We start from the raw sequence: 27,151 nt of genomic DNA on the forward strand, positions 1-27,151 counted from the left end.
TGAGCTGGCTGAATTGTCCTAGTAGATTTCCTACAGGCCGACCAAACTCTAGGGATGGAAATATGGTGCTCAAGTAGGCTGAGCATTAGCAACATTAAAGTTTACGCTTCATCTAGTTATCCTGGGGTAACTCTTTGTGATTGGAAGGCACAGGGGTCTGGGATTCAGGAGTAACTGATAGCTGGTCCAGAAGGGTGTGCGGTGGAAGATTCTGAAATACTGCCATCTTCTGGTCATTTGGAAGTACTAAAAGTACATTTTTGTTCTAGAACAGGTATAGTAGTTTTCAGAAAAAAGGAAACACTAGGCAAGCAAAAAAAAAAAAAAAAAAAACAACAACAACAAAAAACCAAAAAACCAAAAAAACAAAGGCTGTCTGGAACTCTTTCTTCCAATGTAAGTGCTGGGTTATAACCCAAAGTCAATTCAAGGTCTACTTGACTGACCCAAGTCCATTAAAACAAACTTTAACTTCAATAGTAAGAGCAATACCATGAGAAAACGTTGAAATGTCACTTTTGAATTGGTTCATCTTATTTTTTAAGCTGTGTATGCTTTTTACTTAAATCTCAATCGTGAACATTATAGAAGAATTTTCTAATATCCAAAAATCTAATTTCAGATGTTCTTATTTTCTTGTATAGAAAGTATTTTTTTAATCGCTAAATTATTATGAAGAATTCACATAACATAAGAATTAATCCTAGGGGCATCTGGGTGGCTCAGTGGGTTAAGCCTCTGCTTTCAGCTCAGGTCATGATCTCAGGGTCCTGGGATCGAGCTCCGCATTGGGCTCTCTGCTGGGCAGGGAGCCTGCTTCCCCCTCTCTCTCTGCCTGCGGCTCTGCCTACTTGTGATCTCTGTCTGTCAAATAAATAAATAAAATCTTTAAAAGAAAAAAAGAATTAATCCTATCAACAAACCATGGTGACCCACAAGACCACCAAAATAACATTTACCAGTTAGTCAAGTGACTCTCTGCACTGTTATGCATTCTTCTGTAAGGGGAGGAGGTGGGAATGTTTTTCTGAGTCTCTTACCTAAACTTGCTCTTACTTTAAACACCTGCTTGGAACGGGTGGTAGATAGTATCTATCTATCCCTGCCTATAATCTCCACTTGGTCCAAATTCATTTTCCAGATTTTTTTTTAATAAATAATTTTTGTAACCCTAGTTAGCAGCTGGCATCTGATTTAGAGATATTTTTCTCCAGAATATTATTTGGGCCTTACAAACCCAGGCTCACTCACCACAGATACATTTTCTCTCTGTTCCTGAGTATGTTCTTTGGCTTAAGTAGCCTGCTCTTGTGCGCAAATGCAATCCCCCATTTCACTTGTTTTTCTGCTGGTCTCTATGTGCCTGTGTGTGCACCTGCCCATAAGTATAATAATGCACATGTAAAAAGACTGTTTTCTTTGAGTGTATGTTTGTGGTTCCTCGAATCTAAGTAAGGAGAAATGCATTGTCATCTAATAAAATCTAAGATAGTATGTATTTCAGGGTGTATAATCTCAGATCAATTCAATTCCCAGTGCCTGAAACCTTGCAATTTGAAAGATGATGAGTAAATCACTTATCTTTCATTGATTCTCTTTCTATGTTTGTATAACATTTATGCAGATTTCTAGATGTTGCAGGGCTAGGTAGTAATTGCCTTGACTTTCACATAATCACTTTCTCATGTTGCCATCACACTTCTTCGGATCTAGATATTTTAAAGCTAGACACATCATTGCCTGGAGTATGTTGTCCAAGACACCAAGAATCTGGTGTCAGCTAAATCTGAATTTGCATCTGAATTAACCACTTATCAGTAGGGGAAGTTGGAAACTTCTACTCTCTTGATTCTAGGTTCCTCATTTGTAAAAGAGAGAGGACTTGGCGTATATAGGAGGGACTCAGGATTTATGGTATGGGTGAAAATGCGGGTTACGCAGCATATGGTAAATAAAGTGATTAGCATAGGCACCCAATAAATATTTGTGGAATTAAAAGAATGGGAAGGTAACCTTCCCAGTCAGGCCTCAAACCGTAGGTGCTTAATAAATAACAGTTGCCTTCCACTCTCCTTTGAACAACTGTGCCACCTTTCCGTTTTTTCCCTTTCAATACAGGTGATTTCATGTGTGATGCTGTTAATTTTTTTTTTTAAGAAAAAAAGCCTAGATCATTTCTCACCTTGAAAATCACGGAAGAGGGGACATGGGAAAGACTCACTAAATGCTTATTGATTTATCAGGGGCTGAACAGGTTGGGGGTCACGCAGTTGTCAGTAAACTCAACGTCCACTTTTAAATAAACTCACCCATGATGGAGCAGGAGTCCCTCCATTTGACATGGAGCTTCTAGAGAAGCTCTAGATTCAAGAGCTGAACAATAATAAAATAATGATAAAAAGGAGTAAGAAGAACAGGAGCCACTCAATTAGCATTTTCTAGGGCCTTCTGTGAACTGGGCACTGGGCTGAGCGGCTGCGCATGCCAAGTGCCTTACAAGCTTTCTCTCGCTTAATCCTAAAACAACCCTGTGTCTGTGGCATTAAGAGTCTCCCTATTTTGCAAAGCAGGAACTAGAATCAAGAGAGATGTAATAATGGCTTGTGCAAGATTATTCAGCTAAGTGAAGTTAAGACAGAAAACTGTTCAGTTAGACTGAACTGGAGATGAGGTACAGATGTGTTAATATTTATAACCTTACACGTGAACTTAATGTTCTATATCCCGATGTCATATGAGGATTAATAATGAAATTTGCCTCCTTACTTCCGGAGGTGATTGGATGCGTCAGATAAGAAGAAATTTGAGAATATGTGGTAAGCTATAAAACACTCTATAGATATTACTCTGATTTGAGATGGAAGGGTTTGCCCTGAGAGCTCACATTCGGGAGGCCTGAACATTCTCCCTGAGGCGGTGTTGCTCCAGCGGCCTTCCGCCCTGTCTTGGCAGAGAGGAATACTTACAGAGCACAGCTCCTTCACTGTGGTGGCCTGAAGGACGCTCAAAGTCTTCACGAACTGGGCTTCCAGATGGTGAGGGGAGCACAGGCAGTGCCTGCAGGCTGAAGGCACAGGGCTGGGGCTCTGCCTCTCTGAATGGCAGTGGGGCTGGTGCTGACAGCAGACACAGCCGTGGGTGGGTTCAGCGTGGCACATGCCCGGTGGGCAGACATAAGGGAAGCCTGTGTCCAGAGAGACGGATTTGGTGAGGCGCCGGGCCTTGTTACTCCGCCCTGAACAGCAGTGCCAGGGTCTAAGCTCACGTATATCGGCCTGAACAGAAACATCACGGCACTGTCTTGGTTTTGTCTCCAGTCCTGTTTCTGCTGTGGGAGCAAGGTCACCCACGGTGCCTTCTAAAGTTGTTCCTTTAGAATCAGTCCCCAAAGCCCCAGCATTCGGAGCAGCCGATGCCAGGTTGGAGGACATCTGGATTGTCACCGACTTGGAACCAGCAGCGTTTGAGTCAGCGTTTGGAGGAAGCTTTTCCCTCTCAGATTCTGCTCGATGTGGTATTTGACCCAAAGCACAACATACTGGCTTTGCGGGGGGAGTATCTCCAGCAGGTTTGTCGAGGTGGGGAATGAACTTTGCAGATGTTTGAATAAGGTCAGCTGTATAGGACGTGACATTACTGGGCCTGGGGACATGCTGTGGTGGGCTCTCTCCTGTCACTGAGGTACCATTGGTGTCAGGACAGGTTGCCTCAGCGTCTACATGAAGGGGCTTGTCGTGAGCAAGACCAGCTCCCCGTGGTCTTTGGGACTTGCAGTGGTGGCTTTGCACGGATGTTGCCTCAGCTCCCTCAAGCTTCAGAAACCCATCCTTGGCTTGTCCCCAACCCAGAGGACAGTCCCACCTGGAGCTAGCTGGACCCACCAGGGCCTCAGTTCCAGTTTGGGGCCTGGGCAAGTCCTGCCTTGGACGGCTGTCTTTCCTTGGGTGTTCCCCCCCTCTGGTGGTCCCGTCAAGGGCTGTATATGAGGTCAATGGCTCTGGGGGCTTCTCCATATCCTCAAACAGAGACTCTTCCTCCACTGTAGATGTTGAGGCCTTTTCTTCCATGACACTCCAGTCTTGATTTGAAAAGGCTGTGTTCACGACACTCTTGGAATCAGATTCCTCTGACTCTTGCTGGCAGTCCTGGGGTGGCACTAAGCACTGGCTCTGATCCCTTGGCTCTCTACATCCATTCTCAACAGGACTCTGGCTGCTTGGCAAGGAAGGCATCTGTGTGAGAAACCAGGATAAAGGCAAATGGGTCAGGACGGTGGGGAAGAGGTTAGCTTAAGATGCGCCTGTGTCTGTCCCTTGTCATTATCCTTAACTAAGGGGTCTGGAGATAAAAGTTACAAACTCAGGTTTCCACTAGGTCACACTTTAACTAAGCCCGCTTTCTTGTTTGGTAAAATCAAAAGAAAATAAAAAAGAAAGGAATGCTAAGCTTTCTGGCACCTTGTTTAGTGTGACTCCAATCCCCCACCCCTTGGGTGCCTGTGGTGCATGTCTTCTACGGGCTGGCTGCCCTTCCCAAATAGGGCAGTGTGGTGTGCTTTCTGCTTATCTTTCCTTTTACTCCTATTCCAACCCACCAGTGGCCCTCTACCTGCAAGGAGAATGGTTCCAGGGGGTCATCCAGGAATCCGCTGCTGTCAGACTGGCAGCTGTTTTCTCTGTTCACTGTGGCACCTGTGGAAAGAAGTCACGAGGCCTGGGGTCAGTGAAGGGAAGTGGGGTGTCAGCAGGACTGAGATCAAACCCTCTCTGTGCCAGACAGGCTGTAGATCCTCAATAAATGCCCAATGCATGGAGACAGAGATGAATGGGGGAATTCCAAGGGTCTATTTTCTTGATTGTCAGAGGGTCCAGGTAAAACTGGGTCACTAGTTTCCTGATACAAGGAGTAAAACACAAAATAAAGGAGAAAGGATGACCATCTCTTAAGACAAAATAGCAAATGGTTGCAGATGCATCTTTAATAAGGGGAAGAAAATCCAGAAGGAAATGCATAGCCCTTAAATGCCATGCTGACAATACAATAAAAAACAAAATGTATATATCTCTGTATATATTTTGCAATGAACTGAATATTATGCACACACACACCCCCCCCTCATCATACGTTGAAATCCTAACTCCCATGGTAATGGTATTAGGAGGTGGGGCCTTCAGGAAGTGACAGGTAAGGAGAGCAGAGCTCTCATTAGTGGGATTGCTACTTTGTAAAATACCTTAAAAGAAGACCCTAGAGAGGAGAACTCCCTTGCTCCTTCCACCATGTAAGAACACAGTGAGAAGGTGACCATCTGTGGACCAGGAAGTGGGTTCTCATGAGACACTGAAACTGCCAACACCTTGACCTTGAACTTTTAGCCTCCAGAACTGTGAAAAATAAATTCCTATTGTTCATAAGTCACCCTGTCAGTAGTATTCTGTTATAGCAGCTCTGTCTAAGACATATATATTCTTTTTTTTTAACTAAATGTTAGATAAGAACCTTACTAGCTTCATCTGCACTCTATGTGACTATAAGGCCATGTTCATGTTTTAGACTGCTTCTCCTGTCATTGCAAAAGGCTGGAAGGAGCAAAGAAAGAACTACGTGAAGTGAGGGAAGGTAACAATTCTGTAAATATGAGCTTCTGGAAATTCTAAATCTATCTGAACTTTTACCATAGATATTGTGTTGTATTAACAGGGGTGGGGGAATATGGGTGGCTACTAGAGGATGAACCTGCTAAAGATTAAATTGGAAGATTTTTTTTCTCTTACCTAATGAGAAATACTTTATGGACTAGAAGAGGAAGTCGCCTGGGAAGAGGGTGGTTGGAGTGTAGCCCTTCTTCTACAAGAAGTAGAAAGAGGACCCTTGGGGCACGTGGTTGGCTCAGTCGGTTAAGCGTCTGCTTTTGGCTCCAGTCATGATCTCAGGGTCTTGGGATTGGGTCCTGCATCAGGCTCCCTGCTCAGTGGGGAGTCTGCTTCTCCCTCTCCTTCTGGCTGCAGCTCCCCAACCTCTCTCTTTCCCCCTTGCTATCTCTCTCTCTCTCTCTCTGTCATTATCTCTCTCTGTGCGTCAAATGAAGATCAGAAGATATAAATTTCAACAGCTGAATCCTAGAGACATGGAAGAAATTTGAGAAAACAATGTCTTTGACCTTGTTATTACCTCTCTTACTGTATAGATAAGGGTAAAATATGGAAAATACTGACGGGTCATTGACCTAAAGAAGACTTCTGCTTCTGGCAAGCTAAAGTAATAGGAACTAGATTTTCCTCCCACCTGAAACAACTGCAAAACTGGACAAAGTATGTGAAAAACGGTTTTAAGAATATGGGCATCAGGCAATTAAAAATGGGTGTTCCTGAGATGTAGGAGTAAATAATGTGAGCCGTATAATCACCCAGCTTCCTGCCTTGAGATAGTTTACAGGCTGTGGTGTAGTGAGGAAGGGCAGACCCAGGCAGAACCTGGCAGATTCTCTGAGTTGAAGAGACAGAATGAAGTCTGGAATGACTGAGCCAGCTAGAGTTTGCAGGGAGGAGTGGGAGAGAGGAGAGATCTTCACAGAGAGAACTCACAGAAACCCTCCTGAGTATTTAGCTGGGGGCTGAATTGCTCATGTGTGTGAGGAAACACCACAGGCTGGGGAAAGAATCACTGGAAAGGCTTAGAAGACACAGTGCCTAGGAGTCTCCAGGCTGGGAATAGTGCATGCTTCTATCAGCCAGACTCCAAAACCTCACAATTCCCAGAGCACTGATGGGACAGAGTACTCATAGGTGTCTTGCTTTAGGATTGAGGAATAGTTAGGTCTAGAATGAGCACTCCCCCCAACACCATATATCTTAAAAGTGAGACTTGAAAGGATTTGAAAGGACCAAGTAACTCAACTGTGTCCCAGACCTAAGCTCAAGTGTATTTATAGAAATAAAATAATATCTAGTAAAGTAATATCTGGCCCCAAGGTAAAATCTATAATATCTGGCATCTAACAAAAAATACCAGGCATGTAAAGAAGCAAAAAAAAAAAAAAAAATATGACCCATAGTGAAGGAAAAAAAACTCAGTCAACTGAAACCAATCTAGAACTGACAATGTTAGAATTCACAAGAAAGGACTTTACAACAATTACTATGACTATAGTCCATATGTTTAAGAAGCTAGAGGAGAGATTAACTATGTTAAGGGGAGACTGCTTGATATAAAAAATACCCAAATTGAAATTCTAGAGATGAAAACACGATGTCTCGGGTAAAATTTATACTGGATAGGATTAACAGCACTTTAGAAATTGTAGAAGAAAAAATAGTGAAATTGAAGACATGACAGTAGAAACTACCCCAAATAAAAAACAGAGATTCAAGAAAAAAAATTAAAAAAAAATAAAAAGAACATCAGTGAGCTGTGGGACAAACCACGTAGCTGAATAAATAGGTCCCTGGAATATCCCAAAGAGGAGGGGAAACACTGGAAGAAATGTTTCAAAGAAAACTTTGTTTCAAGATGTTCGACAAACCCCAAGCACAAGAAATATGAAAAAAAACTATACCAAAGCACATCAGAATGAAATTGTCCAACACCAATGATAAAGAAACATCTTAAAATCAGCCAGAGACAAAAAGACACATTATATACATAAGGGAAATGAACTCAAGGAAAGCAGTGAGTTTCTCACTGGAAATGATCCAAGAGAGAAGACAGTGGGATGACATCTTTAAAGTACTGAAAGAAAAGAAAGTGTCTGTAAGTTTGTTTGTTTAAAGATTTTATTTATTTATTTTTTTGATAGAGAGAGACACAGTGAGAGAGGGAACACAGCGAGAGAGCGGGAGTGGGAGAGGGAGAAGCAGGCTTCCCGCCAAGCAGAGAGCCCATTGAGGGGTTTGATCCAGGACCCCGGGATCATGACCTGAGCCGAAGGCAGACACTTAATGACAGCCACCCCAGCACCCCTAGGTAAGTTGCTGTTTTTGTTTTTTAATATTTATTTACTTAGAGAGAAAGAGAGGTTGCACAGGGGGTAGGGGCAGAGGGAGAGAGAGAGAGAGAAAGAATCTCCAGCAGACTCAGTGCTGCATGTGGAGCCCATGCAGGGTTGGATCCCAGGACCTCGAGATTACAACCTGAGCTGAAATCAAGAGTTGGGTGCTTAACTGACCAAGCCATCCACGTGCCCTGAGTATGGATACATTTTACAGATTTTTAAAAAATTCTCTAAATCTTTTAAAATAACAACAGACTATTTAAACAAAAAATAATAATACTGTAGTGTGAAGTTTATAACAAAGACTTAGAAGCATAAAAGGAAAACCAGCCCCCCCAAAGAAAACACCTGTTATAAAATTGAGTAGTTTGTGTGGAAGTAACTTCCTGTGAGGTTTTCATTTGACTATGATGTGCAATCTTTATAGAGGCTTTAGCCTGGCTAATAGAATACTTGTTTACTTGTTGTCAAAGGAAATAGTGTATACCCATTGTGTATTTATTATAAGGAAGTTTACTTGTGTAATATTTACACAATATGGTGTAATATTTAAGACTTCACTGCTCTTGTTATAATGAGCTATAAAACACTTCCAGCTCTTTTTAGAGTTGGAAAAAAATCACCTATTTTTCTTTTTATAACACCTATGGGTATGAAATCAGTGGTGATTATGGCAGAAACCTTTGAAATGGCCAGAGCAGAATATACAATATTTTTCTGGTACTCTACGAAGTTCTGGCCACTTCCGTTGGAACCCCTCCACTGAACAGCCTCACCAAGTGGGCAGCCCTTCCTCGTGAGTTTTCCACACAACCTTCCCATCCCAGTTTCTGTGCCGGTGACCCACGGCAGCTTTTCTACTTGGCCCCCAAAGCTGGTTTGCAGTAGACAGACCACGGAAAAGGAGGGAGCAAGATGGGACTGACTGTACCCCTCACTCTCCATCCTCAATCATGTAAGTGTTAGGGGGCCCAGAGATATTCAGCAGCAGGGTTGAAACTTGCTGAAGGATGAACAAAACAGGTTTGAAACCTCTTCTTTCTATATGTTTTGGTGCAAAATTTGCACGGTAAGCTGTGAAGGACTCCCGGTACGTCATTACCATTTAAACCTTCCAGATGAGCCCTAAGCAATTATTATGCTAGTATAAGCATCATCTAAAATGGTCACTCTTCCCCTTCTTACAACCTTTTTTTTTTTTTTAAAGATTTTATTTATTTATTTAACAGCCAGAGATCAAGAGTAGGCAGAGAGACAGGCAGAAAGACAGGCAGAGAGAGAGAGGAGGAAGCAGGCTATCTGCTGAGCAGAGAGCCCGATGCGGGGCTAGATCCTAGGACCCCGGGATCATGACCTGAGCTGAAGGCAGAGGCTTTAACCCACTGAGCCACCGGGGCGCCCCTCCCCTCTTCTTACAACCTTTAAGATGAAATTATACATTCAAGCACCAGAACAAAACTCTATGTCAGAGTTCATTCCTCCACGTGCTGGCTGGTCCATACCAACCTGGTCCAAATGAAAATAAACAACCACAAAAGTAAAGGGTCCCTAAAAGATAGAAAGAGTGATTTCCTCTAGGAAGGACATGTTTAAATTATAACTGTTACCATCAGTTAATGGCACTAGTATAAAGCACAACGAACAAGAACAAATAACAAAAATAACCTCCGGAACTCACTGAAGTGAATTTGTGAAACAATCAGATTTTGAGAGCCTTTCTGTGATGGTGAGATCAAGTGGTGGGATTGGGCATAGTTCTCCCAGGACTAGAGGCTTGTTTATCTTGTATTTTAGAAGTCAAATACACACATCCGAATCATTTAGAGAGCGTTACCAAGCAAAGTGTGGGCCAATTTACAGACGGTTTAGTTTCTTCAGAGAACTAAAAATCCTTCCCCGCCTATAAATCATCCTTTCAGCAACTAGATGGAAAAACACCTCGAAAATGGGTTTGAGTGTCCTAAATATTCTCTTAATGTTGCAGCAATTAAATGATACGAAGGATGAGACACTTCCTTGCTCAGGATGGCTACAATAGATGATTAAACAAACAGACGAATGCAAATGTGCTTTGCTTGTCCTGCCCATGTCCTCACACGGAGGGCATGACTTAAGGGAAGGCAGTAAGGCATCGGGCTAAGAGTAACCAGTGCCAACCCGCCAACCCAGCCCAGTGCCTGAAACCATCGAGGCTAAGGCTGGGAGAATTTTGGAAGCCTCATCAAAGGGATTTTCCACAGGCTTTTAATATGCTCAAGGAGCTACAGTTCTTCCTTACTTCCCTAGATTAGGGCCTTGACTTCCCACCTCCCCTTTTGTCCTAGCTGAACCTAATTAGTCAAACCCCCCCACTACTGGAGGGATCCTGCTCCAAACCACCATCAATCCCCTTATGGGTTTGTCATGTCCCTTGAGACAGCGGGCTCCCTTACTCTGCCAATCCCATAGTTCCAGGCGGGCCCCCTTCTCTGCAGGGTAAGCTACTGAGATCCAAGCCAGACCCTTAACTGAGCCATTTAGAAAATCTGGAACCAGATCTACCGGATTCAGAGTCTGACTCTGCTGCTGACTAGCGGTGTGATCTTGGGCACGCCACTTATGTCCGCGTGGAGTGTTTTCCTCACGCGGAAAAGAATAAATGCAGGGATGATGGGTCACTTGAGGGGTTGCAGCAAGGATACTATCTAATAAGATATACTGTATATATGAAGACTTCAGGCACAGGTAAAAGATGATCTAATCACGTATATAAATTTTTGCTGCAGAACATCCTCTTAATATTATCAATTAGAACTCGATCACAATGAATATCATTGTTAAATATCATTCATGTGTACTATTATTCATATTAATATTTGTTAGAAATGACCTTTTCCAGCACAGCCTGTCTTCCCAGAGTCAGATTTTACCCTCCCAGTTAGGTGGACCCCGCCTGGGCGGTACCCCTTCGCTGTCTAAGAAGTTTGCAACCTTTCCGCCCTCGAGGAGACCGATGCCTCAGGCACTTTGTCCAAATAATCAGCAGGTGGCAGCATTACACCAACCACAGGACCGAGGAGCCCGGGCCCTGCCCAGAGTCCCGGGAACTGCAAGAAAGTTCACCGCAAGGACTTGCTTTCCTGAGCTGAGCTGATAATAAAGGCTTTGAATCCTAAGTAGAGAGTTTTGAGGTTAGTGTAGTTTGAGTTCCCAGAGGCTCAGGAAAAAAGAAAGTCTATGGAATCAAAACATAAATGAGGGAGGGAGAAAAGGACAAGACATCTTTGGGGGTGCACCATAGGCTAGAGTTGTGCAGAGCAAAAAAAACAGTCCAGCCTTAGCCTGGGGCTCACAGTCTACACTGATCTATTCTACTTCACGGATTTCTCTGCCAGGGTCCTCTCTCTTCTGTTCCCCCAGTGGTAGAAAATTCTGTGACAGTGCTCGTGAAGTTGAGTCACAGAACAACAGATAAGATAACTTATCTTGGAACTGGATGGGACATTATAGACTATGCAAACTCAAACGCGGCAGGTGGCATAAGCTTGTTAAGCAGCTAAGATGCGAGACAATAGGGACTGTGTGGACTGCCTGGACTCCAGGGTTGTTCTCCTAAAGGTATTTTAAAAAGTAGTTGTAGGGGCGCCTGGGTGGCTCAGTGGGTTGGGCCGCTGCCTTCCGCTCGGGTCATGATCTCAGGGTCCTGGGATCGGGCCCCGCGTCGGGCTCTCTGCTCAGCGGCGAGCCTGCTTCCCTCTCTCTCTGCCTGCCTCTCTGCCTACTTGTGATCTCTCTCTGTCAAATAAATAAATAAATAAATAAATAAATAAATAAATGAATGAATGAATGAATGAATGAATGTAGTTGTAAATGTTTGGTAGAACAAACAAAAGTTCTCTGTGGGCCACAGACCGTCCTCCAGATTGGAAGATAGGATGGTACCACCGATCATCCAAAGTAGGAATTCCTTCCAGAACATTCCTTGCAGATGGCCATTTAGCTAGTGCTTACACATTTGTGGTACAGAGCCCTACCTCTCTCTGGTCGGAACATACCATACTTTTTACGAAATGCTTCTTTATATTGAGCTGAATCTACAATTGAATTTTCCATTCATCAGTCATAGTTTGATCCAAGGAGTAATACAGAACATGTTTAACCCTTTTTCCTCAAGACAGCTCGCTTGTACTCTGCAGGCCTTTCTTCCTCAGCTTAAATCTCCCCAGAGCCTTTAAATCAAGCCTCACAGGGCACCTTTCAAGTTATTGTGTCTTGGGCTTTTCAGTTAAGTGCTTATCTAGTCATGTTTGCTATAAAATCCAGCACTCAGAACTAGATTTAGGAGTTAGGATAGGGTCTGACCAACATGGAACAGAGGACTGCCCTGTGCCTAGTCAGAAGTTGAGCTCCCGGTGTTGGGTTATACACTAAGCTCAGTCTCTATTTTGTTCTCTTGTGAAATGGAATCTAGCTCAGTTGAGACTACATTTCTATGGCCTCAAGATGATTTTGATCTTCATTCTGAAATCTGTTTGTGTCATCTGCGGCCTTGCCACCCGTTCTTGCTGTGGGCCAAGCCACTGCTACTATTCTGAAGAGGATAGGCCACACCACACAGCCTGGGATTGGTTTACTGCAAACCTCCATTTTATTGTTTTCCACATTTCACAAATGTTACTGGGCGCCTGTGGGGTCCTACGCTGTTCTAGAAATTCCAGCATAATGTCAACAATGATACCCACTCTCACAGAGCTTATATTTATCTTGACTCTGATCCTAGAACTGAAGAATGGTTGAGAACATTCGTGACTGTGGCAAATATTCCTGAAGCAATTTAATTCTTCCTTCTATGCCAAGCATACTTGGGCGGAGGAGTTCCTATCCTACAAAAATTTCTACATAAGGTTTTTATAATTTCCACAAGTGCCCTGCTGATATTTTTGTTTTAATTTCTTTCTTATTACCTGGAAATTCTTCCTTCCCTCCTCCCCCACCCCTTCTCTCTCTCTTTTCTTTTTCTTTTTTCCCTTTCCTTCCTCTTTCTTTTCTCTCTCCCTCTGTTTGTTTATTGCTCCTAGTTTAGCAGTCTGTCCTCTGCTCTTTTTTTTTTTTTAAGGTTTTATTTATTTGAGAGAGAGAGAGCAGGAGAAGTGGAGGGTCAGAGGGAGAAGCAGACTCCCTGCTGAGCAGGGAGCCTGATGCAGGACTGGATTCTGGGACTCCAGGATCATGACCTGAGCGGAAGGCTGTTGCTTAACCAACTGAGCCACCCAGGTGCCCTGTACTCTGTTCTTTAGTGAGAATTACCCTCCTTCATCATTACAAAAGAGAAAAAGAAGAAGAAAAGAAGTTGCTTCTGTAAACTGCTTCTTTGAGCTTAATACCATTATTTGTTTTTTAGGATCATATAGTATGTGGTGAAGAAAATTTGGAAAATGAAAAAATGTCAATAAGAAAATAAAAATCACTTATCATCTAAGGATGAAGGAAAATAACAAGACTGTGTCTATAGCTCTTTCAATCCAGCTCAGTTTCTTTGTGCATATGTATGTGTGTATTTTGTAAAATAAAAATAATACACAATTTATAATTTTCTTTTTTTGCATACATATGCAAGTTTTTCTTTATCAAAAGTTCTTTATAATGTGAGTGTGCACATGTGTGTTTTGCAACTGTGTGCATTTCTGTTTCAGACTGTGATGTCATGACTGGGCTGCTGTGTAGAACATAACTGGACAGGCTTCTGTCTTTGTTTCTATGTCCTCAAGCAGCATGGAGAACTGATGTAGTATTACTTCCTTAAACTTGTAAAAGAGCTCAGCATTAAAACCACTAGCCATGGTACATTTTAAAAGATGAAATTCTTTGACAACTTTTAATTTTGACAATAAGTACTGATATTTCAGGATTCTTATTTCTTGGATTAATGGTATTTCTTTTTCTTATTTATTTTCCAATGCCCTCAGTCAAATGATTTATTTCTTTTCATTCTGAGGTCTCTAAAAAGAGAAAAGACTATGTCTATGCCTCTTAAGGTAGCTTTGGCCTTATTTCATAAATTTTTGTAAAAACTCCATTCTATCTAATGGTAATCCTATCATTCTTATTTTCCTTTTCTTTTGCTTTCTTTTTCTTTTTAAAGATTTTATTTATTTATTTGACAGAGGAAGAGAGAGATCATAAGTATGCAGAGAGCCAGGCAGAGAGAGGGGAAAGCAGGCTCCCCACTGAGCAGAGAGCCCGATGTGGGGCTCGATCCCAGGACCCTGACAGCATGATCTGAGCTGAAGGCAGAGGCTTAACCCACTGAGCCACCCGGGTGTCCCTTGTTTTCCTTTTCTTTTTCACACTGGCATGCTTTTTTGATATATTTCTGTCCATTCATTTTTCCTTTACCTTTCCTGTGATTCCTTATTTTAAATGTGGCTAACATTTTTACAAGATTTATTTATTTTATTTTATATTTTTAAAGTAAGTTCCACACCCAGTGTGGAGGCCAACATGGCACTTGAACTCACCATGCTGCCGTCAAGACCTGATCTAAGATCAAGAGTCACTCAACCAACTGAGCCACGAAGTCTCCCCATAAATGTGGATAACATTTTTAAAAGGACCTTTGAGTCTTTTCCTTTGTGATGCATTTATACCATCTATAGCTATTTTCATAAGAATGTACTGGGTCTTAGTGCTTGTAATTTTATGTTTTCTATTTTTATAACTGGGATTGATGTACCTAATATGTGGCACACTTGACGCAAATCTGAAAATAAGCATCATTAATAGTCCATAACAGTCTTTTCTGCTGAGCTGGAATCCAGCCTCAGAATATTTATCAGTTCAACATTACCAATGGCTAATATAAATCAATGAAAATTGGGACACAAGTTATAATCTATATTTGTATCTTACTGTTGTATTAATAAACCCCAAACTTCATATTTAAATAGACCTGATTTTGAACTGCACCATAAACAGCTATCTCAGAGACTTAAATGAGAATTAAAGGAGGTAATTTAAAATATTTAGCATAGTTCTTTATTATCTGAATGTTCAAAATGTGGCTCTTTGGCCTCAATATTTGATAGTATTATTAAAATAATTAATTTTTCATGTTTATTCTTTTGCCATGTGGACTATATTTTCAATGATTGCTTTTCCCCTCTGGTAATTCACAAGGCATGTAGAGTGTTTTTAAACTTAATTGGTGATAACTTTAAAAATCCAAGCATTTCAAACTGCAATTATCAACATCAAGAATTAAGCAGTATCTATTGACTCCCCAGTTAATCAGTATTTGCTGACAATTTTATTCTCTTCTACGTTCAGCTTTTTCTCTTCACATTCAGCTTTTGGATATGATCTAGGATTTTAGATCCAAGATATTATTGTTGAATTCTTTTTTTCATGTTTCTTTTCTTTCAAGATTTTTCATGGTATTTGCATTATGCTTATATGATTTATGATTCCTGAGACTTTGCTTATCTGAAATGAGGCTTCACTAAAAATATAACAACTCCGAAGGGTATAGAATTCTTAAGCTACAAAATTTCCACTTTAAACTGTGCCCCCATTATCTCTGGGCATCTAATAAGAGGATGTTTGTTGAGAAGTAAGTGAGCATGAAAACCTCTCTATTGGTCCCACTGTCTGACCATGGTATTTTTAATGCCTAATTCACACTGCTTCCTCTGGCATCTTTTCAATACCATTTTCTTAAAAACTGTCATATCAACAAATTACCTTAACAATTGTTGAAAAGCACACTTTAGAGTAATATATTCACAGGGAGTGACTTGTGATGTTTCTCTCTGCTCCCTCCTCCCCACAAGCTATGTTCCTACCCACAGGAGAAAAGAAGCCAGTGCGCCTGGAGCTAAGTGGTATAAAGTAATTAAGGGTTTGGTCGTACAGAATTTTGGAATGAAACAAGTTAGAAGTCTAATTCAATTAAATATTTCTAAAACAGAACATTTCTATGAATCTATAAAGATTCTATGAATCTATAAAAATCTATAAAAATTGCAATATTTCAATACACATATCTTCTTTGTGTACACAGATCCTTATTTATTAGGTGTTCCTGAGTCAAAAAAGAAGGGCACAGATCCAGTTTTTTTAATAGCAACCCTGCATTCACTGTCTTGGGAGAATGTAATGACACATTTAAATTTAGATCCAGTGCTTATCCTATATTTGAAAAGAGAAAATTAGAAGTTTTCAGGGTGAAATGAACGATGTCCCCATCACCATTTGAGACAACGGGTGGATTGCAAATTTTGTAATACCAGGTTCTTTGGAACTTTTAGTTTCTGTACTGATTTGACTACCACAGGCCTAGAGACAACCAGTCCCAATGATTTTTTGTATCTTTTTTTTCACTCCTTGTGAAGCAGTCTGGGAGCAAACATTATTGTTGCTTGAGTTAACCAGTTGATATGCAGGTGATTATGTCAAATCCTCAGACAGTAGGAGGAGGTAGTCCTTTCACGTGTTAGCCTACTTCATCAAAAGTAATAATCCAGGATTAAGAAAGGGGAAAATTTTTTGATTCGCCAAGCTGGAGAAGTAAGAGTCAGCTTATGATTTTCATCTAGATGCAGTCTAGGGGACAGATATGGGACTCATGCCTGCATCAGGGACAAAGGGGGACTCTGAGGGCCACCTGTGTGCTGGTTGCTTTCCATTTGCCTTTCCTTGCCTCCACTGCCTCACTCTGGTCATTCTCTACCCCATCTGTGCTCCAAGATTGCACTTGTGTTCAGTCCTTGGGAGGTGCCAATAGAAGTAGGAGGTAGAAGGGCAGGAGAAAGAACATGGAACATTTATTCACCCACTTCCTTCAGGATGTTTTTTGAAAATGGCTGCATTCCTTTACAGTAAGAGTCTTGATGAGGTGTTCTCTCTTTGTGTGTCTGTGCACGCATGTGTGTTCTATTTTCAGCCTTGCACTTTTACCTGGCTCCAGCAACATGATTCTTTCCCTCTGTCTTTTCAGACATGGCCTTCTACCCTTACTAGCCTTGGAGTGCTTCCCCATCTCTTCGTGGCCCCTTGAATCCAGCCCACCTTGGCAAATAGTTTCTCTTCAAACTTTTCCAGTCAAAACCTTTGAATATACTTTCTCTTTCTTACCTGAGTGATAGACCCAATACAATCATTCAGACAACTAAAAATGCCTTGCCATGATTAACTTTGACAGAGTATTGTATTCTTTCCTTTTAATCCTGAGTAATTTGCTTTTTAAGAAAAACACAGTTTGGGTTTTTAGAGACCTCAGCTCACTCAAGTTTGGAGAAAAGATGGACAGAGAATTGGGCATTGTCTTCCGTATCTGTCATATCTACCTACTCTCTTCTATTTGTCCTGTTTATGTTGATGATTCTCTAAAGAATATCTTCCATGTCAGCTTTTTCTTTTCTGTTTTGCAATACTCATGTTCTTTTTTATTACTCCCAAGTCATTTTAAATTCTGATAAAATTATTTCATACATATTCTCATTCATTTAACAACAACCACTTACTGAATGGCTGCTTTGTGCCAAGTACTGGATGAACAGTGAGGAGAATTGAAAGATCCAAACCCGGCTTTGACGAGCTTGTCCAGTGGAAGAGCCATAGATTAAGGATAGAGTAGATGCTAAACAAAAATTCTAAGACTGCCTTTTTATTTAATTTGATAGCAATGAAAAATATCCCAAGATATTTTTCCCAACCTATGTTTTTTAGAAACACACAATTCACAAAATATGCCTCTTGAGCAATAAAAATCATCTTAAAACTCATGGTTAGCTATCTTCTAGAAGAAGCTTGCCCTATTTATTAATTCATTCCACAAATATTTACCTACTGAGGGCATACTGTGTGTTAGTGTACTAGATGCAGGCGATACATGGCGAATAGAACAGTTCCTCTCCTCTCCAAAGCTCAGTCCAATGTTCTGAAAATGAACTTTGAGGATGTTAGTGGCCCTTACAAAGAATAAGCTGCTTTATAACAAGAGTTCGGGGGCACATTTAAAACTAAGCCCTTTTATCTGGGGCCCCAACAGCACTGGCTGCTCCAGTAGAGCACGATTTTATCGACATGGGAAAACTGGATTCAAATGCTAAAAACTATTCAGAAGAGAAATCTTGAGAAATCACTACAGAATTGAACTCAAATAAAGCTGTTCTTTGCAATATTCATGATAGCAAAGGGAAGCATGATAACAAACGGAAAGGTCAACCACAGATCTGTAAATAGTAAAATAGAAACAAGAAACGTATTAGGAAAACTTAGCACCAGTTTGGTGACGGCAATTTAAAATGTTACTAATGACAGGGAGGACAATTAAATGAAGGGCAGAAATCGGAGTGGGAGAGGAACCAAGAGAGACTATGGGCTCTGAGAATAAGCTGCTTTATAACAAGAGTTCGGGGGCACATTTAAAACTAAGCCCTTTTATCTGGGGCCCCAACAGCACTGGCTGCTCCAGTAGAGTACGATTTCATCGACATGGGAAAACTGGATTTCCAGTTTTGAGGTTTTCAGAGGGGCAGGGAGTGGGTGGATGGGTGAGATCAGTGATCAGTAATAAGGAGGGCACGGATTGCTGGAGCACTGGGTGTTATAAACAAACAATGAATCTTGGAACACTGCATCAAAAACTAATGATGTACTGTATGGTGATGAACATCACATCATAAAAAATTATGATAATATAAAAATTAATAAATAAATAAAACGTTACTAATGGCAGTTCTCAGAACATAAGGTTATCACCCAAACTTAAAATACAATTGTGGTCATAAGGTAGCCTATTTGCAAATCGCCCTTTCAAAAGGAGTCATGCAGTTGGTCTCATGTCAAACAAGCAATTTTTATCTTTAGTTGCATGAAATATCCTCGATTGCTTTATGTGATGCTATGATTTTTTTTCCTGGACTCTGCTCACACGAAAGGAAAACCAGAAGACGCATGCACAGTAACAGATTTGGAGGCTGAATTCTTTTTTTTTTTTTTTCCCTTGGTAGAACATGTTTTTGCCAAGATTACAACCCACTTGAACTTCTGTCTGTTCTTTGATTTTAGAATCAACTTGGGCTCCTTTTAACACTGGAAAAATCACAGATTGAGCCATAGATAAAGAAGTCTGAGCAAAGTTTTCTGAAGGTTTTTATCATCACTAAATATCCGTAAATAAACTTCTTATTAATATTTAGTGTAGCTGAATCTGAAATATAGTTTTTTTTTCTTTAAAGATTTTATTTATTTATTTGACAGACAGAGATCACAAGTAGACAGAGAGAGGCAGAGAGAGAGGAAGGGAAGCAGGCTCCCTGCCCAGTAGAGAGCCTGATGTGGGGCTCGATCCCAGGACCCTGAGATTATGACCTGAACTGAAGGCAGAGGCCTTAACCCACTGAGTCACCCAGGTGCCCCTGAAATACAGTGTTTTAATTTAAGGTGAGATCATTTTATTTTGATTAAGCATTTATAACATAAATTTATAAAGGAAAAGATTTTTATTTTTTATTTTTATTTTTGAGGAAAAGATTTTTAAAAAGACATCCTAAGAAAAGCCCACTCTGTTTTTTTAAATATTTAAAGAACACGCTTAATTTAAAAACCTCTTTGGTCATCAACATACATATTTTTAAATATATGCTCCGTGCTAGGCACTAAGGTAAATTAAGGGGATTGAAGAGAAGTCAGACACTATTCTTAACCTCAAAATGCTGTGGTATAGTAGATTTACCTGCTTAACCTTGGCTTTGTACATATAATTTCAACAAAGAATAAATTAGGATTGTGTTATACAGAGAATTTGTTAATCATTAAATAACAAGAATTGAAGATTCAAAACTGAGAGTCTTGGGTCTGGATTTGACTAATTATCACTGGCACTTGGAGCAAATCACTAACATCATGGGCCTTTGTTTCCTCCTCTATGAAAGTATGAGGGTTGGCCTAGAGATGTAGACATTAAGCCCTTTATCTTATAATGACAAAATTTTGATTGCCTGAAGATAAGCATGACCCCAATTCTGTCTTTAATTATCTAACTTGAGTATGCATATTGGCTCAACATGGTTCTCCGAAGCCTACGGAGATAGAGAAAGAATACTTCGCATGTATTTACAGATAAAGAAAAGGAGAGGGGAACTAAATCTCTTTTAAAATACTAATAAAATATTATGGTTAAAATGTAAAAACTAAAGATAATGTGAGTGTATTTTAGAGACTGGAAGAAGACAATGGTGAACACGGAGACAGGGAACAGTGGGAGGAGGGATTTCCTCTCTCCACCATACTATATATAAGGCAATGGGCAGTTGGGTAGTCCAGAGTGAATTCTGAAATACTTTGTGATTTCATGTGATAAACCATCTTATCTGTTTTGGCTTCTAATAGAATGCAATCTGCATCAGCAAAGCACATTTTATAATAAAGTTATTTACAGCATGGAATCTGGGCAGAGCATGCCATTTGGAGTCAGAAAGTTCTGGGCTTTGTCCTGATGCCAATACTTGCCAGCTGGGTGAACTTGAGCAAGTTTCTTAACTTTTACGAGTACTGATTTCCTTGTTCACAATTTAGAAATAACTGTGGGTAAGTCTTGATCCTCAACTATAATTATGGTGTTCTACATTATAACCCAATTAAGGAAGGCAAGTTTCTGAAAATCTGCTTCTGGCCTTTTTTTGGCTCCCATTGGCTTTCTTGGCTCAAGACCTTTTCTAACATCATATCTACCTTCTCTTAGGAGAAGAATCTCCTGGAGGCATTTCGTCTTGGAAGTGAGCAATGGATCAGCAAAAAAACCGTTCTGTACCTCGCCTTTCTTGACCAAAGGTTTTGTGAAACATGGGTACCCAGAGGTGGCAACACCTTGATGCTTCCAACAGGATTGTGATCTCAGAAGAAAAGGACGTGACCAAGGAATCATGGACACTTGTCCTCATTGCATTTTCCCATGAGCAGCCCCAGTTATTTGTTATGGGCTATTGGTCCTATTGTGGGGGAAGAGGGGCAAATTGTGTGGTGACTGGAAAGATATACACAAAGCAGAAAAGGTCTCGGGTTTGGAGAACTGTTTACACTATTGATCTTGGTAGGGACATCACAGCCCTTGCTTCTGTAGCACTAAGGCATTCAAGAGGGCATGACAATTCCTAAGGTCTGTGAGCAACATGGCTTCTGCCTTCTCCAGGCTTCCTTAGGATGACTGGAAGGCTACAACAAGTAGGGAATGTCTGAAGAGACGTACAATCTCTGAAACCACAATAAATATAAGTGTGCCTCTGAAATTCTTTTCCCACCATTTCCCTTGCTAAAATAGAAAAGGGACTATATTTTCTTCTCCTGCAGTGATTTGTGTTGTTAGAAGTAAATTTAAGCACATCTCTTCTGAAGAAGTCAAATATTTTTTTTCTGAAATCCAGTTATTTAATCTCCATTCCCTCAACCAAGTTAACTAAACTTATTTTAGATAGTGTCCTACTGCAAAAACTGGAGGGGGGTACAACCATAAGTCAGAAAATCATGAGAGAGTATGGTGTTTCTTTTTTTCCTTAGGAAATGAGACACTGGGGGCACTTGGGTGGCTCAGTGAGTTAGACATTTGCCTCTGGCTCAGGTCATGATCGCACGACCCTGGGATTAAGCCCCACTTTGGGCTCCTTGCTCAGTGGGAACCTGCTTCTCCCTCTCCCTCTGCCACTCCCCCTGCTTGTGCTTGCTCTCTCTCTCTCTCTCTCAAATGAATAAATAAAATTTTAAAAAAAGAAAAAAAGAAAATGAGACATTGAATTACTTGGAAAGTAAAGAAATTGCCCAAAGAACAACTGTTGATGGAGTAGACCAATTAGAATGACTTTTCTCTGAAATAATTTTGTGTGATCTCTTAATTTCTAATCACAATGAAGTTTTCTTCACAAAAAGCAAGATGGTTCTGATTTTGTGCTAATAACACATTTTCTTTCAATTAAATTGTTGGGGATACCTGGTTGGTGTTTCAATGCCCATCTTGCTTAACTTAGAAATCCTTAATACTGCACAGAACTAGGATACCTTTGGGCAATCTAACTGTAAGGCTGATTTCATCATAGGTTCTCAATGAACACTTGAGACAGAGTAATTCCTTTACACAAATCACCCTCTCCACAAAGGTCTACCACTTCTTAATCATTGGTGTTATCCCCATCCTAATGAGAGCAATGCTTTGCATCTGCTGAGGTTATAGGAGTAATCATAAGATCTTCTCTTCTCTAGGCCTTTCTTCCTGCAAGATGCCAAATGCTCTACATATTGAACAAGTCAACAGACCAATTGTGCTGGGACAGGCACACCCACTACTGATTCACACCTATCTCTGGGGCAGCTCCCTGCAGCTCTTTCCCACCCCACCGTGGTGCCCAGGAGCAGTCGGTTTAAAAGGGAAGAAGAATGCCACTCAGAACAAAAGCAACAGGGGGCTGGAGGAAGAGCACACGTAATTATCTAGATTGGAACATGACCAGGCCAGTGACACCATCTATGCAAACCACCAAGATTAAAATCATTGCATTTATCAATGGATTGCACAGGTTTTGAAAGGCAAAAAAGAAGGCAGGGGAGGTTGGGGAGTCTGACAGTTGTTTGAAAGACAATCTAATGTGTTTATGCTGTTGCATATGCATTTTAGAAACCTTCCTGGTCTTGTGTTTTTTGTCTCATTCACTTGTGCATAATCCTCAGGCTGTTTCTTGCTTTGGGCACAGAGGAAATCAGAAAAAAGCCATTGAAAACTACTCTTCTGGTTATCTGGAGGAATCTACTGTGTGACTTAGGTACTAGCTATTTTCAGAGCTAAAATACCAGGTACTGCCTGTGGACTCAATGAGATGATGAAAAAAATTAGATCTTAGCTGCTGTGTGAAGAGTGTGTTAAAAAGTGTATTACCTCCTTCTCATCACAGTCCCACTCCTCAGTCCCCCATGTTTGTTTGTTTGTTTGTTTGTTTCTGGGAATACATCTTAATAAAACACTTTAACACAAACCTTTCCCCAAGGTCAGTTTCTGAGATGAACAGAAATGATGATTCGTAACTGAGCTCTAGAACCTGCCTGTTAAAAAATCTGGTTATTAAAAGCAAAAAGCCCAGATACGTAAATATTTATCACTGGGCCCTGAAGAGCTTACCATAAATATAATAAATAAAGAAAAATAAATTAACAATGACTTACATTTTTAAAAAATCAAGAAATGCCACAATTGAAAGCCATGATCCATTAAAGATGATGCCGTTAATATACTGATAACAAACCACAATTCTTGAAATTTGCAAGAATTCCAACAATTTACATGTCTGTATTGTAAGAGGCATTTTGTAACACTGTCAAAGCAGGCCTCTTAACAGAAAACTGAGTTAGAATTCCCAGGACAGTCTAACATACCACTTGTATTAGTTTTTCTTTGATACTTAGAATATTACTAGTAACAGTCTTGATCTTACCTGAAGTTTAAAGTGGAAGCAATAACACATGCTTTACTAATAAGCATCAGAGAAAGGATTTCCATTTTTTAAATCAGTTAATGTTTCATTTTCCTTAAACAAGTAAGGACAATACATTGATAATCACTGATCATGTCTTTATATCTTTGTTCATAGAAATGACAGAAGAGGATTTGCAAATGATCTGTGGGATGAATCCACAGTCATAACAATAGTAATAATAGCTACCATTTCCTGTTTGCTGTTACTGCTTGTGATGTTCCCTACATGCCCTCTCTCATTCTTGCAACTGCCAAGTTAGGTGAATTTCATCATGCCCATCGTGAAAATAGGAGCATTGAGGTCTGTGGGCCTCAGATAACTTATCATTGGTCACACAAATAATACATGTGACCTGACCTTTTCCCAGAAAAGCACACATATCAAATTTTTGGTGTTTTCTCCAGTCAGTCCAATATCCACACCCAAAGAAGAAATGAGAATATATTGGCTGTATATATTTGGTGAACCCCTATCACTTTATTTTCTAAGGGTTAATTCTGGACGATGGTAACTTCTACAATTTTGCTAATCAATATATATGTCCTGGAAGCTATCTTATTCTCCTTTCAAAAATTAATCTAAGATTAATCTGAACTAAGTTACATTTTCAAGCCCGCAGCTTATAAGCTAAAATATCCATCTAGTCCCTTGGACGATGGTGATGGACACTATGAGCAGTGGACCCTCAGTGAGATCCCGTGTCCATCCCTGCCATTCTATGTCAGGGGACAAGAAAGGACAATTCAGGATTCCTCGTGATCTGAAAGCAGAAAAGCAGCTGCTAAGTCAGGAGTTTTCTCAGTGGCTCTTTCTGGAGTTGGTTTCAAAACAGAAGCAACGACTTCTCTAAAGTCAGGTGACAATGGTGTCTGATACTGTCTCCTCAGAAAACAGTCCTTAATTATCTCATAAAATATACCTCCATGAGCCAGGACACTCTAAACTATATTACCCCGTTTTATATTTTTATAACCTTTAAAAATATCTAAAATGATCTTGTTAGTTAATTAATTCCATAAATATTTATTGAACACCAATTATGTACCAGGATCTGCATATGTCCTAAGGATCTGGGGATATAGTGTTGAACCGCACAGAGAAAATTACTGTATTCATGAGGCGTATATACCTATTAATTATATGTCATCTTTTCTTTTTGTAGAGGCATTGTCGGTATTATTTACAGCTCTGGACGCCCAATGGGTGCTTAATAAATATTTGTTAAATGATTAGAAAAAGTATAAAGCCGCAGACCTATGTGCAGAATTATTTTTCACATAAGTGAACGAGCTCAATTCTCATAGTCCCTTCCATGCCCTCCTCCCCTCTAAAAGCAAAGGTATCTAGTTCCAGCCTTCCCTGGTAAAGGATCCTTTATTGGGCACATCCCTGGACTCACCTCCCCAACCCCCTTATCTTAGATGCTTAAGAAGATCTTGGAGGCTGTATTGGGTACTTTAAGCATTGGATGTTTGATACTAAACAATGATCGAACACTCCATCCTACCTGGGAGCAAGGGCACTGGATGGTGTATTGAAGAAATCTCTAAACTTTTTCATATAGGAGACCTGGATTCAGTGCCTAACCTTGGTGCACACTAATGGATTATTCTCTGGCAAGTCGCTTAACTCCTCTGAGCCAAAGTCTGGAACCTAAAAAAGATACTAAGCCTGACTGCTTGAGCAATCACACAGGTGATGTGAGGAACAAACCCATGAGCTAGAAAATATCGAAGCCCTTACTAATTGACAAAAAGGACACCAATGCAACTTAATATCTTTATGTTGTACAAAGGACAACAAAGAGTTCAAAACGATACCTGCAATCTAAATTAAAAAAAAAAAAAGATATCTGAATTTCTGAGGAGCCATTTTTCAAATTCAGAAATGTCCAGAGTGTTATTGGATATATAACATAAATATAAACATAACCACTGGATCTGGCTTCAGACTGAAACAAAACAGACTGCTGATCATATGGGAATTTAAAATAAAGATGGCCTTGACTAAGAATATCTTTCCTTCTGGTGTGTCTTACTACCTGATATTCTACTAGTAGCAAATTTAAAATCCATTGTTACTGAAAAATAACACAAACATAGGACTGGACTAAAATGCTAGAATGAATACATAATTTTTTTTCTTTCAATTATCCTACTAAAGCTCCAATAAAGGAATGTTCTATTACAAAGACATAAAAGGAGAGAAGTACTTCTAGACCTCCAAACCCTGTTACTCCATGAAAGCAACATGCACTGGAAAGAATTGTCAAAACTGACTCTTTCAGAACTCTAGAAATTAACCAAAGTCCCGCAACAATCTAAGGAATGTATATTCAAGAAAAAAGTAGCTGAATATAAGTAAGAACCATGCACTTTGTGGCATCTTACCTTACCTGAATCCTGTCATCCTCTCCCCAGCTCTATCTACATTAGCCCTAAAACCCAGGACCCCTGGAGTAATGAGAGCTATGAAAACCAACAGCTCTAGCACTTACTGGAGAAAACAAAAGGGATGCAAAAGCCCCATTCCTAGAGAACTGTCACTATTGAACCTGTGTGGCAGGTCTTCAGTAGGATTATGAAATGGCATAGCTGCTTTGGAAAACGATTTGACAATTGTTTAAAATGTTAAACAGAGAGCTACCATATGGCCCAGAAATCTCACTCCTAGGTATATTCCCAGAGGGATAAAAATGTATGTCTATACAAAACCTTATACATAAATGTTCAAAGAAGCATATTCATAATAGCCAAAATGTGAGAACTACTCAAATGTCTATCAGCTGATGAATGGATAAACTAAATGTGACATATCCATGTATTAGGATGTTATTCATCAATAGCAAAAGGAATAAAGTATGGATACATGCTACATTGTGGATGAAACTCGAAAGTGTTATGCTAAGTGAAAGAAGTCAGTCACAGAAGACCACAAATTGTAAAATTCCATGACATGAAATGTCCAGAATTGACACTGAGCCAAAAAGTAGATTAGCAATTGTCATAGGGAGCGAGAGCATCAGAAATGAAGAGGTGACTGATAATGGGTATGGAGCTTATTTTTGGGGTGATGAAAGTCTTCTAAAATTAGTGATGGTGGTTATTCACACAACTGTGAATACACTAAAACCTTTGAATTGATATATATTATAAGGGTGAATTTTATCATATATAAAGTATATCTCAATAAAGTTACTATAAAAATAAATTGAAGAATAAATAAAAACACATGAGGGGAGAACTAGAAGGAGATGCAAACACCTAACTTTAAGAATAGCATATGTCGGGGCTCCTGGGTGGCTCAGTCATTAAGTGTCTGCCTTTGGCTCAGGTCATGATTTCAGGGTCCTGGGTTTGAGCCCCACATCGGGCTCCCTGCTCAGCAGGGGGCCCGCTTCTCACTTTCCAACTCCCCCTGCTTGTGTTGCTTCTCTCGCTGTGGCTGTGGCTGTGTCTCTCTCTGTCAAATAAATAAATAAAATCTTTAAAAAAAATAGCATATGTCTTGGTAAGCTACTAGAGATATTCCTCCATCAGAGGAAGGCATCCCATGAGACAGAGAAGTACCAAAAAAAAAAAAAAAATAGAGATTCAACAAAGATTCAATCCAACTTTTCAGAAAAGGTAAACAGGAGAGCAAATCCGAGAAAAGCAGAAGACCT

The 27,151-nt window shown here is 40.2% G+C and overlaps 1 protein-coding gene across 3 annotated transcripts in view; it reads right to left on the minus strand.

The window, feature by feature from the left end:
- Positions 1-27,151, minus strand: part of ITPRID1 (ITPR interacting domain containing 1) — a 106,470-nt gene that overhangs the window by 8,223 nt on the left and 71,096 nt on the right. For all 3 annotated transcript variants that reach the window (XM_046021043.1, XM_046021044.1, XM_046021045.1), the window contains 2 exons: positions 4,609-4,691; positions 2,967-4,232 (listed from right to left, as the gene is read on the minus strand). In XM_046021043.1, the coding sequence (XP_045876999.1) occupies positions 2,967-4,232; positions 4,609-4,691 (1,349 nt within the window). The remainder of the gene's footprint in view (positions 1-2,966; positions 4,233-4,608; positions 4,692-27,151) is intronic.

Source organism: Meles meles, chromosome 10 (genome assembly GCF_922984935.1).
Source record: "Meles meles chromosome 10, mMelMel3.1 paternal haplotype, whole genome shotgun sequence".
NCBI classification, from domain to species: Eukaryota; Metazoa; Chordata; class Mammalia; order Carnivora; family Mustelidae; genus Meles; species Meles meles.